The 17,346-nt window shown below is 59.8% G+C and overlaps 1 protein-coding gene across 3 annotated transcripts in view; it reads left to right on the forward strand.

Moving 5' to 3' along the window:
• Positions 1-7,534: 7,534 nt before the first annotated feature.
• The window catches only part of ADAP1 (ArfGAP with dual PH domains 1), a 32,776-nt gene continuing 22,964 nt past the window's right edge, over positions 7,535-17,346 (forward strand). The window contains exon 1 of one of the 3 annotated variants that reach the window (XM_053926802.2): positions 7,535-7,857. In XM_053926802.2, the coding sequence (XP_053782777.1) occupies positions 7,776-7,857 (82 nt within the window). In that variant the 5' untranslated portion in view covers positions 7,535-7,775. Of the gene's footprint in view, positions 7,858-9,947; positions 10,168-17,346 lie in introns of those variants that run through there. The other 2 variants (XM_053926801.2, XM_053926806.2) reach the window with 2 other exon arrangements.

The following is a 17,346-nucleotide window of genomic DNA, read 5'->3' on the forward strand; positions in this document are numbered from 1 at the left end:
CCATGACGACACCCCGGACAGGCCAATCCTGTCCCGCCGCGGCCCGGCGTTCCCGTCGCGCCCCTGGACGTCATTAGGAGGTTGACCAATCCCGTCCCGCCCCGCCGCGTCGGCCCGCCCCCTCCTCGCCCCTTCACCTCAATTCTCCAACAGTCCAGCAGTTTCTGGGGCGCAGTCACCGTGACACTGCTGTGCGCTGGCGCGCTGAGTGCGCGCGCGGCGCCGGAAAGCTGAGTCAGAGCCAGCCGGCGGAGCGCCCCGGCGGCCTCGCCAGCCCCGCGCAGGTGCACGGGCCTCTGCGACGTACGGAGCTGTCAGGGTCGCGGCCCGCGTGCGTTGTCCCTGCGCCCACAGGACCAGCCGTGTGCTTGTCACCGGTGCAAGGCGGTTGCCAGTCACACCGACATCTGCTAGGTTTCTCCATCTCTCCGTTTGTGGATTAGCATTTTGTAGGGAGCTGTTTCAAGATCTCACCATTATTCATAAACCTCTGCCTGACTTCCTTAACCTTTACCGTCGACTTCTGCCTGAGTCACAGAGGTCATTGCCAAATACTACTTTTTAAAGTTTCCTTCATCTCTTTGACATTTACTAGTTGGCATTCTAATATAAGGAAAATTTCCCTTCCCTGTTTGCTTTTTATTCATCTGTGTGCATCAGTATAGATTCATGAGTTTGTGTTCTATTGAATGGGTAGTATTCTGTTGCTCTCATTATTTTGATGTTGAAACTGTCCAAATTTGGCCCATGAGAGCCGTATTCAGCTGGATCCTGAGTTCTTTTGACGTGTCCCCATCATTCTTTGCGCCCCTCCTTACCTTCTGGCACAAGATGTTCCAGGCTCCATTTGTCCTCTCCCTGCCCCAGCCCGGGAATCAGCATTTCACTAACAGCAGTTTCTTTCTAGTGGAGGATGGTATTGAGAAAGCAAGATTCCAGCCAAGATGGAGGCGTAGGTAGATAGATACACTTTGCCTCCTTGCACAACCAAAAGAAGGACAACAACAAATTTAAAAATAAAAAATAACCAGAACTGCCAGAAAATCCAACTGCGTGGAAGTCTGACGACCAAGGAGTTAAAGAACACACATTCAACCAGACCGATAGGAAGGGTGGAGACGGGCAGCTGGGCACAGGGGACTTGCGGCAAGACAGCGGCTGGCGGAGTGGGCAGTCCCACATTCACGTGCAGATAAACTGGGAGGAACAGCTGGGGACGAGACAGATGACACAACACAGGATTTCAGGGCGGGGAAACAAAGCCTCAAACTTCTGACTGGAAACACCTATGGCAGTTGCAGCAGCAGGAGAAACTCCCAGACTCACAGGAGGGTTTGTTGGAGAGACTCACAGGGTCCTTAGAATGTACTCAAACCCACCCACCTGGGAATCAGCACCAGAAGGGCCCAATTTGCTTGTGGGCAGCAGGGGAAGTGACCAGCCAGCAGCACTGTTCCCTCTCTGACCCCTACCCCACAGACAGCGTCACAATGCTGTAATGTGGGTTGCCCGGCGTTGGTGAATACCTAAGGCTCCGCCTCCTCACTATAGAACAGGTGCGTTGAGACCAAAAAAAAGTGGCCAAAACGAAAGAACAGACCGAAGCTCCAGAAAAAATACAACTAAGCAATGAAGAGACAGCCAACCTATCAGATGCACAGTTCAAAACACTGGTAATCAGGATACTCACAGAAATGGTTGAGTATGGTCACAAAATAGAAGAAACAGTGAAGGCTATGCAAAGCATAGTAAAGGAAAATGTACAGGGAACCAACAGTGACAGGAAGGACACTGGGACTCAAATCAACAATTTGGAACAGAAGGAAGAAATAAGCATTCAACCAGAACAGAATGAGGAAACAAGAAATCAAAAAAATTCCCTGGCTGGTGTGGCTCAGTGGATTGAGCACCAGCCTGTGAACCAAAGGGTTGCCGGTTGGATTCCCAGTCAGGGCACATGCCTGGGTTGCAGGCCAGGTCCCCAGTAGGGGGCGTGCGCGAGAGGCAACCACACACTGATGTTTCTCTCCCTCCCTCCCACCCTTCCCCTCTCTATAAATAAAGAAATAAAATCTTAATTAAAAAAAATAAAACAGAAGTCCCCACTGGCAGGACTGGCAAGGAGCATGTCAGTAGGGGAGGGGCCGGATAGCAGTCGGAAGGGTCGCCTGGCAGAGTGCTCTGTGATTGGGACACCAGCCGAGTCTGGACCACCTGCCCTCAGGCACTCGATGAAAATGACAGTGTGGTCACTGCGGAGTGAGGCTGGCCCAGCTAGGGTGTGGCAGCACCAGGGGGGCCTCCTTGCTCAAAGTGCACGACCTCAGGCTGGCGAGGAGCTTCTACAGAGTGAACGAAGACCAGCATCTTCAGAAGCGTCAGGTCCTCCCTCAGGGACAGATGCAGCGGCTGCCCCAGCGGGAGGCTCTCCCAGACCTGGGCCAGAGCCAAACTTCAGGTCAGTTGCCAAGGCAACCCCATCCTCTTCCAGTGGCTCTGTAAGGCGCTATTCGCAGAGGCTGGGCATGTGGACTCTCAATTTTGCAACTTTTTGGAAGTCAAATTATTTCAAAATGAGAAAACGGTTGTATTAAACTCTGTTGAACTTTCTACAGACATTAAGTTTTCATTCTGAAGCGTGTGCAGTGACTTCCCAGTAGGGGAAGCGCGGCCCCGCAGAGTCTCGGAGTCAGGAGGTGAGGACGTGGAGGACTGGTCTGGAAGTAGCCCACCTGGGGACGGGGGACGCTTCCTGCCACTGCCTTGGGCTTTCTGGGTCTGAGTGGCTAAAACTGTGACACTTAGGAGCCAGATGTCCTGCCCGCTCCTGCCGAAGCTGCCGCCAGATGCTGCTGCCAGATGCTCGTGGCAGTCTGCCCCTTGTTGCGTAGACAGTATTTTATTTCTCAAATACGTGGCAGGATAAGCCAGCGGTGGTGGTAAGAGACACCCAAATGTCCAGGGCGTTTTCCAAGCGTCCCGCAGCAGGGGAGAAGCCGAGAGGTCAGGCAGCTGTGGTCAGGCCTGGGCCCTCCTCACAGGGGCCCCTGCCCATGGCCTCACCTGCACAAGGCATGTCGGGGTGCAGGGCCGAGTCCCCCTCAGTCCCCCAGCTCTGTGCGCTCCTGCTGCTCTGCTGGCCCTGTCCCGCCTTCAGGAGCCCGCCAGGTGCTCCCCCTCCACGGGGCGTTGCAGGCACTACTGGAGTCCGGAGTCTGCAGTCTGCAAAGTGCCCCAGGGCCCGGTGCCATTAGGGGTGCCTCCCAAACAGACAGAAGGCTGATCCCAGGGCCTGGGCTCCTGGAGGTCCGCTGCCCTGCGGAGGCCTGGCAGGGCGCTGCCCACCCCCTTACTTTCTGTAGGGGATGCACACGCTGTGCTGGGTGACCGAGGCGTAGGGTTTGTGGGGCACACTCTCCCCTTTGAGGGCTGGTCCAGAGTGCACGTGCCTCCCTCTCCCTCCTGACGTTGGGCTAGGGAGGGGCCACCAGGACAGCCACCGACCCGGGGACCTGTGGATGGGTTCCACTTATGTCCAAGCCACTGAAGTTGAGAATTTGTGGCCCAGAGCGGCAGGTGCCAGAGGGCCAGGACCAGGACTGGTCGGCATGTGAGGTGGCCTGGCCCCCAGCAGGCGGGCGGCTGGTGGAAGATGTGAGCTCGGCGGGAAGAGCCCCAGGCCAAGGTGCTGCACTCACACACTCACCCCACGCACAGTTCTCGGGCTCAAGGGTGTCCTCTGTTGTGCCTGCATTTGCCCACCCCAGCCCTGTCCCATCCGCCGGGTGGACGCCCTGGAGAGGGGGCTGTGGGCACTGAGGATGAGAGAGCCCAAGTCCCTCCCGAACCTCAGGCACCCAGGTGTGGAGGAGAGGCTTGTGTCCCTGGTGGGCCGTGCTGGGAGGGCACCGTCTCTGGGTGGTGCCCAGGCCCAGCGAGGGCCAGCTCCACCCTTGGGACACGTTCCCTAGGATGTGTCCAGGTCACATCCTTGGGAGGATGCTGGGTGGGGGACCACCTTTTGGGGTGTGGCTGCTCTGCCCAGTAATGAGGGAGGGGGCGGACGACCATTCTGGAGATTTGTTTCCCTTCCCCTTGTTCCCCTGGACGCCTTGCGCCTCAGGGGGCAGAACGTGGTGGCGCGGCGGCCCCTGCTGGACAGCGGCGGTACCGCAGCCCCGAGGAGGGTCACCTGGAGAGGAGCGAGTGTGAGGCGGCCCCACGCGCAGGGACTGAAGGTGGGGCCGGGGCTGGCTGTCCGTCCCTAGGACCCCAGATCGGACTGACATGCCAGGGGGTCCCCAGCTGGGTGGTGCTGCCCCTGCCCCCCCAACCTGGGCCAACACCATGTTCACGTCAGCACGGAGCTGGTGCCCTGCGCACCTGGTTGTTGGGGATTACCGTCCACACCTGCAGAGAACGCGCTGCAGAGGACAGACGTGGAGCCGGGTCCCCAGGAGGCTACACTGGGGACGAGAGGGGCTTTGAGAGCCACCAGAGGGGCTCCCAGTCCCCGAGGCCAGCACTTGGGCCAGGCGCCCGGTGACCGCCCCGTATGCTCTCCCGGGGTTGTGAGCCACCCCAGACGCAGCTTAAACACCCGTGCTTTCTGGCTCCCAGTCTCTGGCTGTGCGGCCGCACTCAGTGGGTCTGCACCAGGGGGTGGCTGAGGCGGCATCACCTGAGGCCTCCCACCTGAGCTGGGAGGACACCAGCAGCTGGGGCTGATAGGGTGGCCTTGGCACCGTGGGTTCAGGTGCCCTCCACAAGGTCTTGGGGGATGGCAGCCTCAGGAGCACCAGGCTCTGTGCCCGCCGCCCAGGCCCATGTTCCCGAGGAGAGAGACGCAAACACGCACACACAGAGACACAGGTGCATATATATGTACCACAGAGGCAGAGAGGCAGAGACAGACAGACACAGGGGGAGACCGAGAGACCGGAGAGTTTGTGCAGCAGGTGGAGCAGACCCCAGCCTCCGTGGTCACGTGGCCCCTCACACCCACCCTGCACTGATTGGAGTCGCCAGAGCCCCCCATGCCCCAGGTTCAAGGTGAGAACGCAGGCCCCTCCCGTCAGTCTGTTACAGGAGATCCAATGGTGGGTAGGCTTGGGGGTACATGGATGGACGGATGGGGGTGTGGGGCTGCTCAGGAGGTCCTCTCTGGGGAAGCACAAGCCCCCACCCGTTGCATCTGCCCGGGTCCACCCCTCCGTGTCGGTTCCTGGACATGGTCACAGCGGACCCAGCTCTGCAGCACGACGGCAGCCGCGGCATCGCCATGTGTGGGGCCTGGTGACTTGTGGGAGCTCCCACACCCTCTCCCTGCGCTCAGGGAGGCTTCAGGGCCTCTCGGCCCGTCTCTCTGGGGTGTGTGAGGTCCCTCCACTGGTCTCTGGCCTCAGGCCGGAGGTCTGACCCTGGACACAACCCCCAGGCTCAGTCTCCCTGTCCACTAGACGGCGTGACACCAGCCTCACTGAGTGGGGGCCATGTGGACTCACGTCGGGTTCCGAGCTCAGGAGAAGCCGGGAAGCACTCGGTTCCTGTTTAGACGGGTGGAAAACAGGGCAGGCCCAGGACTGGTGTAAAGAGGCCCGACGTGTCCTCTGTGGCAGGCCCCTGTCCCCAAGCACCTGTCCTTCAGGCTCATGCCTCTCGTGGGTGTGTGGGCCGTGCTTCGCTCCGTGTGCGGCCATGGTCCTTGCTGAAGGGGCCAGGCTGGGGCAGGGGTGCTGGGGGGAGAGCACAGCCCCCAGTGCCCTGGCCTGGGTCGCACCCTTCTCCCCAAGCCATGTGCAGGAAGGGCTGAGAGTGGGTGTGTGCAGCCCTCCCTGCGGGTCCCCACCTGGGAGGTGGCAGACCGGTGCCCCCCGGGCAGCAGCGCCCCGCCCCCCAGCCTGGGAGAGCTGACCTACCCTCCTCCCCAGCTACAAACCCTTTTACTTCAGGAAACCAAGCAAAAAGTATTTTTAAATGTAAAACTCACTAAACAAATGAAGATTAGCACCTCCACCCCCACATGCCGTCTTTGGGGGCACCCAGGACACCCCCACCTTATGAGGGGCCGGCACAGCCCTGCCCCACCCCTGAGTGGCCTTTTGGAGCCTCCAGCTCCCCCATTCTTCCTGAGGCCCAGGGCAGGGCTGCCTCCAGGGTCTGGCACCCATCAATCCCCAGCTCCCACTCCTGGGGAGAGCTCTGGGGTGGCTGCCGGGCCTGGCAGGGAGGCGGGGAGGGAGGAAGGAGGCCCTGGAGGGTTCTGGCTGGGCTCGCCTTGCCCAGTGCCACTCCTGGTGATGCGTGTGGGGGAGGGTGGGGTTTGCTTCAGGAAGGGGTCCCTGCACCTCCACCAGTGCCAGGGGGTGCTCTCAGCAGGGGGTGCTCTCGGCAGGGTCCACGAAGGGACTCGGGTGATGAGGTCTGAGTTTCAGACCTGGAGCGTCCTGCCATCTCCCCAGCCATGGCCACCTAACCCGGCCTCTCTGAGGCGAAGTGAAGGTCATTCTCACGCTGAGAAGCCACTTTTGCCCACGGAGGCCTGGGGGCCAGGAAGGCTTCTTGGCAGTCACACCAGCTCTCGTATGGAAGTCTCGGAAAGCTAGGTAGTCGGACGTCACCGTGCCAGTGAGAAGGAAGGCCGGCGTGGAGGGCAGTTTCTCTTGTCTTCTCTGGGGAGGGGTGTTGGGACCGGGACACTGTGGGCTGGGAGCTGGGAGCTGCAGGGTCCCTGGGCAAGACCCTGACACCGGGGAGGGGTCTCTCTCTCCTGACCTGGGGGCTCCTCCTGGGCAGCAGGTGAGACCGGAGGGAACAGGGCCTCCCTCCCTGGCTATTCCAGAAGGCGAGGCCCCGGAGCCAGGGGGCCTCGGGGCCGTCAGTGGAGGGTGGTGGGCTGAGTCTTCAGTCTGGTTGTTGCAGGGTGCTGCACTGCCTTCCCCAGTGAAGAGGAGGACAGGGAGAATTTGAACAATGCATGGGCGTGCTGGGGGGGGCGCCCTTTTTGTTACCTGTCATTGCCTTCTCTCTCCCTGTCACCACCTTCTTTGTCCCTGTCACCTCCAGGCTCTGGTCCCTGGAGCAGGAGGGCTCTGTCTAGGGCACTGTGCCTCACCCCCACACTGTCCCTGTGGCTGGAGGGGGGTGGGGGCTCTTAGTCACCCTGAGCACCCACCAACACTGGGCCTTGTCACCCACGGGCTATCCCCTCCCCAAACACGAATAGCGTGAGCCCCGGGTCTGAGCACCAGGGGCACACACCCCTTCCTTCCACAAGCACCCAGTGTGCAGCCTGGGCCAGGTGCCCTGTGGGGAAGGCGTGCAGTAGGTGTCCAGGCGCTGTCCCCTGCCTGGAGGACTGCGCAGGTGACCCCGCTCAGGCCAGCACCGTGGCTGGCGGCTTTGTGCAGAGCAAGTGGGACTTTGGGCTTGGGTGGGGGTGGGCATCGGGCGACCTCCCAGGTCGGATCCCTGGGGCGCGAGGGCTGGGGCGCCGGAGGAGGCCTCCTGCCCGCGCCGCTGGGGGCCGCCCGCGGGCCGTGCCGGACAGAGCGCGCCGTGCGCCCCGGCTCCGCGCCGGCACACGCCTGGCGGCCGCGGTGGCGACACGAGCGGCGGCGGGGACGGGCGGGCGCCAGGAATGCGGAACCCGCGCGCGGGCTGAGGTAGCCCGGGATGGCGCAGGGGCGGCGGCGGCGGGCGGCCCGCGTGGGGCCCTAGCGCGGCGGAGCGCACGCCCAGCCCGGCCCCGCGGCGGCGGCGGCGGCCTCGCGGCCATGGCCACGGAGCGGCAGCGGGCCGTCCTGGAGCTGCTGCAGCGGCCCGGGAACGCGCACTGCGCGGACTGCGGCGCCCCGGGTAGGTGCGGCCGGGGGGAGCGGGCTGGTTGGGCGCTGCCCGGGTGGGCGCCGGCATGGATGTCCGACCCGGGACCGGGACGGGCGCTATGGCGCCGGCGTGGCCGGGGGCACGGGCGTGCAGCCGGGTCTGGGCTCGGGTGGGGCGCGGCCCCGCGTGCACCTGCCGGGACCGGAGGTCTCCGGCCCGCGGCCTCGGGCCTGAGGCGGTATCTCCTCCTCCCCTCCCCCCAACCCCGGCTCCCGGTCTCGCTGTCACCCGCGGACCGTCGCCGCGTTGCGAAACCTCGGGCTCCGGGAAGAAAGAGGAAATAGCGGCCCGGGGACGGCGCAGGGAGAGGTTGGGAAAGCCTGGCCGCGCTTCTGGGTGAGGGTGAGAGTCCACCTGGCTCCCGGCCACCTGGAGCTGACGTCATGGGCGCCCCTCGGGAGTCGCCCTTTGCACTGCGCCCAGCAGGTGGAGGGTGCCCCGCCGCTGCCACGTGGACCCAGTGGGAAAGGGTGCCCGTTCCCCCCCAACCTCGCGCCCTGCTGCTCTGGAGCAGGTGGCCGATTCAGCTGGGGCGCCAGGGCCCGGGCGAGGGGAGGGGCAGGCGGCCCACCTGCTCCCCATCCTCCCACAGGACTTTGCTCCCGGGATTGGCAGGGCTCTGCCTCTGCCCTCGCGGCCCCTGGCTGGTCCTCTGTCCCGAGGGCGGGGGCGGGGGCAGGCACAGCCCCCTCTGCTCCTGCCCAGGTCGAGGGCAGCCCCACCCAGGGGCTGTGCCCTGTAGTCCAGGGGGGCAAGGGGGGCTCCAGCCAGGACCCCTCAGAGCAACCTGACACACACACTTGGAGCGGCAGAGGCCCCTGGGGAGGGGGTGGTAAGACCCTGCACTTGTCCCTGACCCCTGGGCGGCCTCCGGACACACCCCAGTAGGACCGAGTCCCCAGCTCTCCCTGCTGCCCACAGCTGGGCTGGGAGGGGTCTCTGGCAGCCTCAGGTTCTGGGAAGTGGCTGGTCAGCTGCAGTGTGGCCAGGTGAGGTCGCACTGGGAGCCGGAGGGTCCCACGAGGCACCAGTGACAGCCTTTGTGGAGGCCGGGTAGGCTGAGGAGGCCTTTGCCTGGCTTGCTGAGCAGGGCCAGCCTGGCGGGGCGGCAGGAGCGGCATCTCCATTGCCCAGGGCCTGGCTCCTTAGAGCAGAGCCCTCTCACCCCAGACCTGCATTTCCGCTGCCTCAGGAAAGCTGGGCACGTGGGGAGGGGTCAGGGAGAAAGAGCAGTCAGCTCGGGTTGTGCTTGGCCTTGGCCTGTGTGGGGAGCCGGGGAGGAGGCTGGCCTGTCCCTCTGCTTGCGGCCGCACTGACTGCAGCGGCCTCCCCGGGCCACCTCCAGGGCCTCCACCTGGCAGGACAGGTCTTCCTCGGTTTGTGAGCCCGGCGCTGCCACACCCCGCCTGCCCTCGTCCAGCGGCCAGCCTTCTTGGGCAGCTCTCACAGGGCCCGGCTCTCCTGGGTGTTCCAAGCCTCCGGCATTCAGAGCTGGTCCATGACATCGCAAAGCCCCAGGAGCAGGCAAGATGTGAACACTCGCCCCATTTTACAGCTGGGGAAACTGAGGCCCTGAGACCCTGAGAACCTGTAGGGGACATGGCCCCTCAAAGGGCACACCAGGACTCCTGACGCCCAGCCACAGCCCAGCCCATGCTGCTCGCCCTCCTCCTGCCTTCTTCCCGCCTCTGGGGAGTCTGGGCCTGAGGCCTGCTGTGCCACCTCCCCCGTGACCCCGCGGGATGCCCACCCCGCTCTCTGCTTTCGGGCCAGAGCCCTTCTGGGACCCAGGCAGGCGACCAGGGGCCCCTCCGGCCTGGATGGGGCCTGGCAGACATGCTGCTGGCAGAGCATTTCAGATACACCTGCTCTTCCCGGCCACGGCTGGCCAGGAGCCAGACATCGCTAGGGTGGAGTCCCCCCGCCTCGGCTCTGGACAGCAGGATGCAGGGCGGGCCCTCCCCCAAACCCTGGAGCATGGGCCCTGCCTCACGGCCTCCTCGGGAGAGGCCTGGGGGTGGGGGGCAGTTACCACGTGCCGCTGGAGGAGTCAGGTCTCAGGCCAGAAGGACGTGGGGTCTCTGCTCGTTCATGGGGTGGGGCTGTGGGTGGTGCTTCGGTGCCCTCCCTCCAGGCCCGGGGGCTGGAGCACGCAGCATACCCTCCCTGAGAGCACGCGGGGACGGCCTGTCGGAGGGGCCTGGGCTCGGCGAGGAGCTCTTCGTCTCCGGCAAGACGGACGGTGTGGGGCGCTGCATGGAGACCTGCTGCTCTGGAGGTGTTTGCGCCGAGTCCTGGGGAGTGGGGGTGCCCCCGGGGGCCGTCCATGCGCTGCTGGGCCTGCTGGGCCCCAGGCATGAGCTGAGAGTGGGAACCCCGCTTCTGACCTCAGAGGTGACATCTCAGGAGCTGCTGGGAGCGGGGCGGGGCCCTCGGCTGGGGGCTCTCAGCGCTGGCCCAGTTTGGGTGGGGGTCCCTGGAGCGGGAGGCTGGCAGGGGCTGCTGAGGAGTGGGCTGTACAGACAATCCTCCTGAACCCCTGATTTGGGGATTAAAAACACGTTTTCTCGTATTGTGGGAAAACACACAGCAGGCCCTCGAATGACGTCGTTTAGTCACCACACTGAGGAGGGACGGGGTGGATCCCTGGCGAGGCCACGTCTGCGTGGGTTTCCTCCGGGGTCCCGGGGCTGTGCAGGTGGCGGGAGGTGGGGGGTTGAAGCTGGCCCACTGTGGGCGAGTGGTGGCCCCGCGTGGAGGGGTGTCCAGTCCAGAGTGGCCCCAGCCTGAGCCCCTGACCTGGGGCCGGCGGGCTGGAAACCGTGTGCGTCCCCTTAAAGCTCACGTTCATTTTGCTGTGTGCCCATGGCAGCGTTTTCGGTCTTGACTCAGATGCCGCGTGTGGCCGCAGGGCCTGAACTCCCCTTTGTCAGTTAGCTGCCCTCTGGTTTCACTTCACATGGGAACCTGCTCTTGGCACAAAAGCTGCCTTCCTGCTAGCTCACGCACGTGCAGCCCCGCCCTGCACAGACGCCTGCCGCCAGGTGGCTCCCCGTGCACTCCCCACACCTGTGGGTCACCGAGTGGCCCTAAGGGTTGTCCTGGCAGGGGCTTTGCTAGGGCCCATGGGTGGCTGCGGAAGGGGCTGGGGAGGTGTCCTCGGCTGCCCCGTCTGCTGTTCTGTCTCGCCCTGCAGTGGGCGGGTCCGGGGCTTTTTCCTTTCTATTGTGTGAAATACATGTGACATAAAATGTCGCATCTTACTGCTCGGCAGTGCGCATCCGGCGCACCTCGGTCGCTCTCTTCCTCCGGCGAACCTGGAAGTCTGACCCCCACCTCTCCGCCAGCCTCTCTGTCCCTATGGGCCACCTGCCTGCAAGGACCCCCTTTGCATGGCGTCACTCACTGTGTCCTTCTGATCCCGCTGCTTCACCGAGCACAATGTCCTCGCGGTTTGTCCATGTGGTGGCATGTTGGAGAATTTCCTTTTCTTAAGAAATAAACCTGGGGTGGGGTGGAGGGATGGGGAGAAAAGGCACACAACTGTAATTGAATAACAATAGAAAATTAAAAAAAAAGAAAAGAAACAAACCTTGAGCCCTGGCTGGTGTGGCTCAGTGGTTGAGCGCCAGCCAGCGAACCAAAGGGTCACTGGTTCGATTCCCAGTCAGGGCACATGCCTGGGTTGCAGGTCAAGCCCCCAGTAGGGGGCGCATGAGAGGCAACCACACATTGATGTTTCTCTCCCTCTCTTCCTCCCTTCTCCTCTCTCTAAAAATAAATAAATGACATCTTTAAACAGGAAAAACAAAACCTTGACGCATAAAAGACACGGTCCGAGGGCCCGTTGCGGTAAATGTTTCAGTATTTGAATACTTCCTTCACTTCACCTCCTTATGGAGTCACCACGCTGCTGTTCGTGACCTGCCGAGGACCGACTCGTCTTGTTCCTGGAGGTTTTTCCTTTGCATCCCCCTCTGACGCCCCCATCTCTCTGTGAGTTTGGCGTTTCTGTTCCTTTGTTTTTCTCAGATTGCACGCATGGTGTTGGTCTTTCTCCGACTGACTCAGCAGGACGCCCCGGGGGCTCGTCGTGTCCTACCCGGGGGGTTTCCTTCTCTCCGTGCCTGCACCTCACTTCCGCCCCGAGCCTCTGTCCGCACGCACGCGCTCGGCCGCTGCCACCGGTGCTGCGGAGAGGGCAGCGCACGTCTTCATTTCCTGTGGATGTGTCCGCGGGTGGGGCCGCTGGGCCTTACCGCACTTCTGTCATCGCGCTGTCTTCCAAAGAGCTGCACCAATGTGCACCCCGGCCGGGTACGCGAGTCCCTTTCTCTGCGCTGCCCTCGCCAGCGCTGCACCAGGTGCGGGTGACTGCGCGTTGAGGGCTGACCAGCGTTTCCCTGATCGCGGGTCGTGGGCCGTTTGGAAGTGTTTGGGGAAATGTCTCTCCAGAGCCTCTGCTCAGTTATTTTAGCTGTTGACTTAAATGAGTTCTTTATATATTTTTGAATATTAACCCTTCGTCAGATATGATTTGCAAATGTTTTCTCTCATTCAGTGGGTTGCTTTTTCATTTTGTTGGTGGTTTCCTTGGCTGTGCAGAAGTTTTTTAGTGTGGTGGGGTCCCCCTTTGTTTTTGCTTTCGCTTTTGGCATCACATCCAAACGAATCATTGCCAAGACTAACGCCAAGTAGCTTACCACCTGTTTTCTTGTTTTAATTTTTTAAAGACTTTTCTTACTTTTATTTTTTTTATTTGTAAAGATTTTATTTATTCATTGTTAGAGAGGGGAAGGGAGGGAGAGAGAGAGGGAAACCTCTGCATGGCTGCCTTTTGCACGCCCCCCACTGGGGGCCCGGCCGAGACCCTGACCTCTCTCTACCCTGTTCCACTGCTCTGTGGGTCTGTTTTTATGCCAAGACCACACTGTTCTGATTACTGTAGCTTTGTCGTGTAGTTTGAAACCAGGAAGTGCGATGCCTCTGGCTTTGTTCTCCCCTACCCCAGGATGGATGTGGCTATTCAGGGTTTGCTGTGGTTCCAGACACGTTCTAGAATACTTTGCCTGTATCTGTGACAGATGCCACTGGAATTTGGATGTGGATTGCGTTGAATCTGTAGATTACTCTGGGCAATGTGGACATTTTAACAGTGTTAATTCTTTCAATTCTGACCATAGAGTATCTATCCATTTCCTGTGTTTTTAATTTCTTTCATCGGCCCTGGCTTGTGCGGCTCAGTGGATTGAGTGATGGCCTGAGAGATGGCCTGAGAAGCAAAGGGTTGCCGGTTCAATTCCCAGTCAGGGCACATGCTTGGGTTGCGGGCCAGCTCCCCAGTAGGGGGTGTGTGAGAGGCAGCCACACATTGACGTTTCCCTCCCCCTCTTTCTCCCTCCCTTCCCCTCTCTCTCAAAATAGATAAATAAAATCTTTTTTAAAAATTATTTATTTCATTAACGATTCCTCGTTTTCAGTGCACTGGTCTTTCACCTCCTTGGTTAGGTTTATTTCTAGGTATTTGATTCTTTTTGATGCTATTGTAAATGGGATTATTTTCCTAATTGCGCTTTCTAAGAGTTTGTTATTAGTGTACAGAAACGTAACAGATTTTTTTTGTATATATATTTGTTTCCTGCAACTTACTGAATTTATTAGTTCTAAAAGATTTTTGGTGGAGTCTTTAGGATTTTCTACATCTAGTATTATGTTATCTGCAAGTACCGAAACTTTAACTACTTTATGATTTGGATGTCTTTTCTTTATTTTTATGCCTAATTATCCTGGCCTAATTATTGCGGCACCAGTTAAATAGAAGTGAGGAGAGTGGGTGTTGCGGTCCTGCTCCTGATCCCGGAGGGAAAGTCTTCGGGTTTCACCGCTGAGGGTGACGGCCGCTGTGGGCTGTCGTGGGTGGCCTTAGGAGGTTGAGATTCATTCCCTCCGTGCTCTCCGTTGAGTGTATCACACAAGGACATTGAATTTCGTGAAATGCCTTTCCGGCACCCGTTGGCATCCCACCCGTGGGATGGTCCCACGGTGTTCGTCCTCCGCGTGTTGATGAGCTGAATCGCGCTGGTTTGTGGGCGTTGAACCATCCCTGCATCCCCGGAACAAACCCCACGTGGCTGTGGCGTGTGACCCTATTAGTGCATCACTGCCCGCAGTTTGCTAGTATTTCGTTGAGGATTTTTGCATCTGTGTTCATCAGGGATGTTGGCCCGGAGTTTTCTTGTGGTTCCTTGTCTGCTTTTGGTGTCGGGGTAACACTGGCCTCGTAAATGAGATTGGAAGAGTTCCTGCCTCTTCTGGTTTTTGGAAGAATTTGAGAAGAATTGGCATTAATTCTTCCTTAGACGTCTGGGAGAACTCACGCGTGAAGGCATCTGGACTTGTGTGTGTCGGGGGTTCCGGTCACGGTTTCAGGCCCCTCACTAGTAATCCAGCTGTTCAGATTTTCCCTTTCTTCAGGGTTCAGTCCTAACAGGTCGGGTGTTTCTAGGAATGTGTCCCTTTCTTTGTGGTCGCGTAATTGGGCACACGATTGTTCATAGTAGGTTCTTAGGATTCTTTGTATTTTTGTGGTGGGCAGTCGTAACATCTTTTATTTTTCAGTTATTTGAACCCTCTTTCCTTCTCGGTGAGTCTAGCTAAAGGTTTGCCAATTTTGTTTATCTTTTTTAAAAAACAGCTGAGTTTTATTAATCTTTCCATTGTGTTACCAGTGTCTATTTTATGTGTTTCCCTCTGCTCTTCATTCCCTTTCTTGTGCCGACTTTGGGCTCCCTCTGTCCTTCTCTTTCTCGCTGCTCGGGGTGCGGAGTCGGGATTTTGCTTGAGATCGTCCTCTTTCTGACTGGGGGCGTCCTTGACTGTGACCCTCCCCGGGGACTTGCTTCAGATGCAGTTTCAAGTTTTTGTTTGTTCACTAACATTTTCATTTGTCTCCAGGTGTTTAAAATCTGTTTCCTTTGCCCATTGGCTGTTCAGTAGCATGTTTTTTAATCTACAAATAGTGGTGAATTTTCCAGTTTTCGTTTTATACTTGATTTTTAGTTTCATACAGTTGTAGTCAGGAAGATGCCTGCTACGGTTTCCATCTTATCGGATGTGCTGAGACCCGTTTCGGGGCCTGACATGCCGTCGGTCCTGGAAACTACGCCGCACCCGCTGGAGAAAATGCACATCCTTGTTGCTTTGGGGGAGTGCCCTGTGAATGCCGGCCACACCCACTGGCCTGACATGCGCTCTGATTTCATATGGAGGATGGATCCACTGACCTTTACTATAATTCCATCGCTATTTCTTTCTCTTTTTTTTAAAAGATTTTATTTATTTATTTTTTAGACAGAGAAGAAAGGAGAAAGAGAGGGAGAGAAACATCAATGTGTGGTTGCCTCTCACAACCCAGGCATGTGCCCTGACTGGGAATTGAACCTACGACCCTTTGGTTCACAGGCCAGCACTCAATCCACTGAGCCACAGCAGCCGGGGCTCCATTGCTATCCCGGTGGGTCTGTTATATTTGAACTATGTGTGCAGGTGCTCCTGTGCCAGGTGCATCCACAGTTATAGAAGTCCTGTCCTCTTGTTTGATCGAGTTCATCATCATCTAACGAACCTCTTGTCTCTTCTGCAGTTTTGTCTTGAAGTCTGTTCTCTCTAATCTGTGTGGAGCTACCCCAGCTTCCATTTGGTTTTCATTTCCTTCCTTTTTAAGGCTGAGTGATATTCCACTGTGTGGGAAAACCATGTGTCACGTACCACCTCACCCACCGACGGGCACTCGTGCTGCTTCTGTGGTGCAAACAGCACTGCTGGGAACCCGCCGGGCCCGCCCCCTCCCCCCCCCTTCCCCCGGGGTTAGGTGCCAGTGGGGAGACAGGATGAGAGGGTGGATACCGGGCTGCCTAGTGTGCGGAGGTGACAGAGCAGCAGGGCGAGGGGCCAGGGCTGCCACACAGGGTGGGCACTTTGGCGAGAAACTGGGGCATGGTGGGCACCACCCTGTCCCCATCCCCCCATCCCCCCACCCCCCGACCCCGCCGACCTGCCGTCACCACCGAACCCCGGAATCCCAGCCGTCTTCTCTTCTGGGCCTCGACTCGGGCGGGACAAAGGTTCCTGGGACTGGGCCACGGGGCTTGCCCAGCCAACCCACAGTCCCATGGACAGGCTGCATTACCCGCCCCCACCCCGGGCCTTGGCTGTGGGGACACACCTGTTCTGCCTGGCTCAGCCCCACCTGCCTCACCTGTCCAGGTGTCTCAGGCCACCTCCCGGAAACGGGAAGGGGGCTGAGTCACCTCAGAATTGCCCGGGAGAGGCTGGGTGGGGCAGGGGCAGAAGCAGGTGCTGACAAGCAGGGCCACTCACAGGGAAGGCCACTAGGAGGGAGCTGGTGGCCCAAGACAGTCTGCCCCAGGCAATGTCTCCTGGACTGGGAGAAAGGCAGTGGCCGGGGACACCTGGGCTGCCCCACCCCACTTGTGAGGCTGGGGTGGGCAGAAACATGGAGCCTCAGCCCGGCCCCTCTGCCAACCCTCCTGTTACTGCAGGGCGTAGTCTGCTGCAACCAGGCCCTCGACACCCCTGGCCCGTGGTCTGCCCCGGGGGCACTCGGGCTGTGCAGACTGACTCCTGCCCGCTGGGCAGGGAGTTCCTGAGCCCCAGGTGCCCTCAGGGGACCAGCGAGGAGAAGCAGACTGGGGAGAGCACCTCTGTTTGGCCTGGGAGGAGGGGTGCTGAGGAGTGGAGCCTGGGGCTACAGGGTGGGGCTCCAGGCCAGAGGAAGGGGCCCTGGTGCTGGGGCGGCTCCGCCAGCTCTGCCTACTGCAGGCCCTCCTTCCACCAGGAGGGGCCAGAGCTCAGGAGGTGGGGTTTTCTATACACGAGGACATCCTGACTCCTGGCTCCGATGGTGGGGGAGGCTTGTGCAGAGGGGGGCAGACCTGGGGGTTGGCTTGTGGTCTTTTCATTGTGTAAAAGGATTAGTGTCTCTATTTCCTAACTTGAACCCTTTTTGGAAGCAGCTGTTCAAGTTGGGTCGTGGGCCTGCACACATGTGTGGCCAGCCTCACACACGTGTACCACCTGGGCCACTGGCGAGGCCCACAGCCCTGACCTGCACACCGGGTCCTGGAGCCAGCAGCAGGGTGTCAGGCAGGTGTGTGGCCTCACTTTGACCCTCAGCACGGTTGTCAGAGAGAGAGGAGAGAGCAACGGAGCGTCTGGGCGCCGCCACACCCTGTGTCCCACTAACACAGGGCTTGGCTAACGCCACCTTAAAGGGAAGGACAGGAGATATTTTTAGGCTTTGTGGGCCACGGGGTCTCTCACAACTGCTCAACCCTGCTGCGTCCTGCAGAGTCGGCCACTGGGCACAAGTGGTGTGAAGAAGCCACAGCTCCCCCTCCAGCTTCGGGAGAAAACCCACAGCCCAGCCCCGCGTGATTT

This window comes from Desmodus rotundus, chromosome 6 (assembly GCF_022682495.2).
Source record: "Desmodus rotundus isolate HL8 chromosome 6, HLdesRot8A.1, whole genome shotgun sequence".
Classification (NCBI taxonomy): Eukaryota; Metazoa; Chordata; class Mammalia; order Chiroptera; family Phyllostomidae; genus Desmodus; species Desmodus rotundus.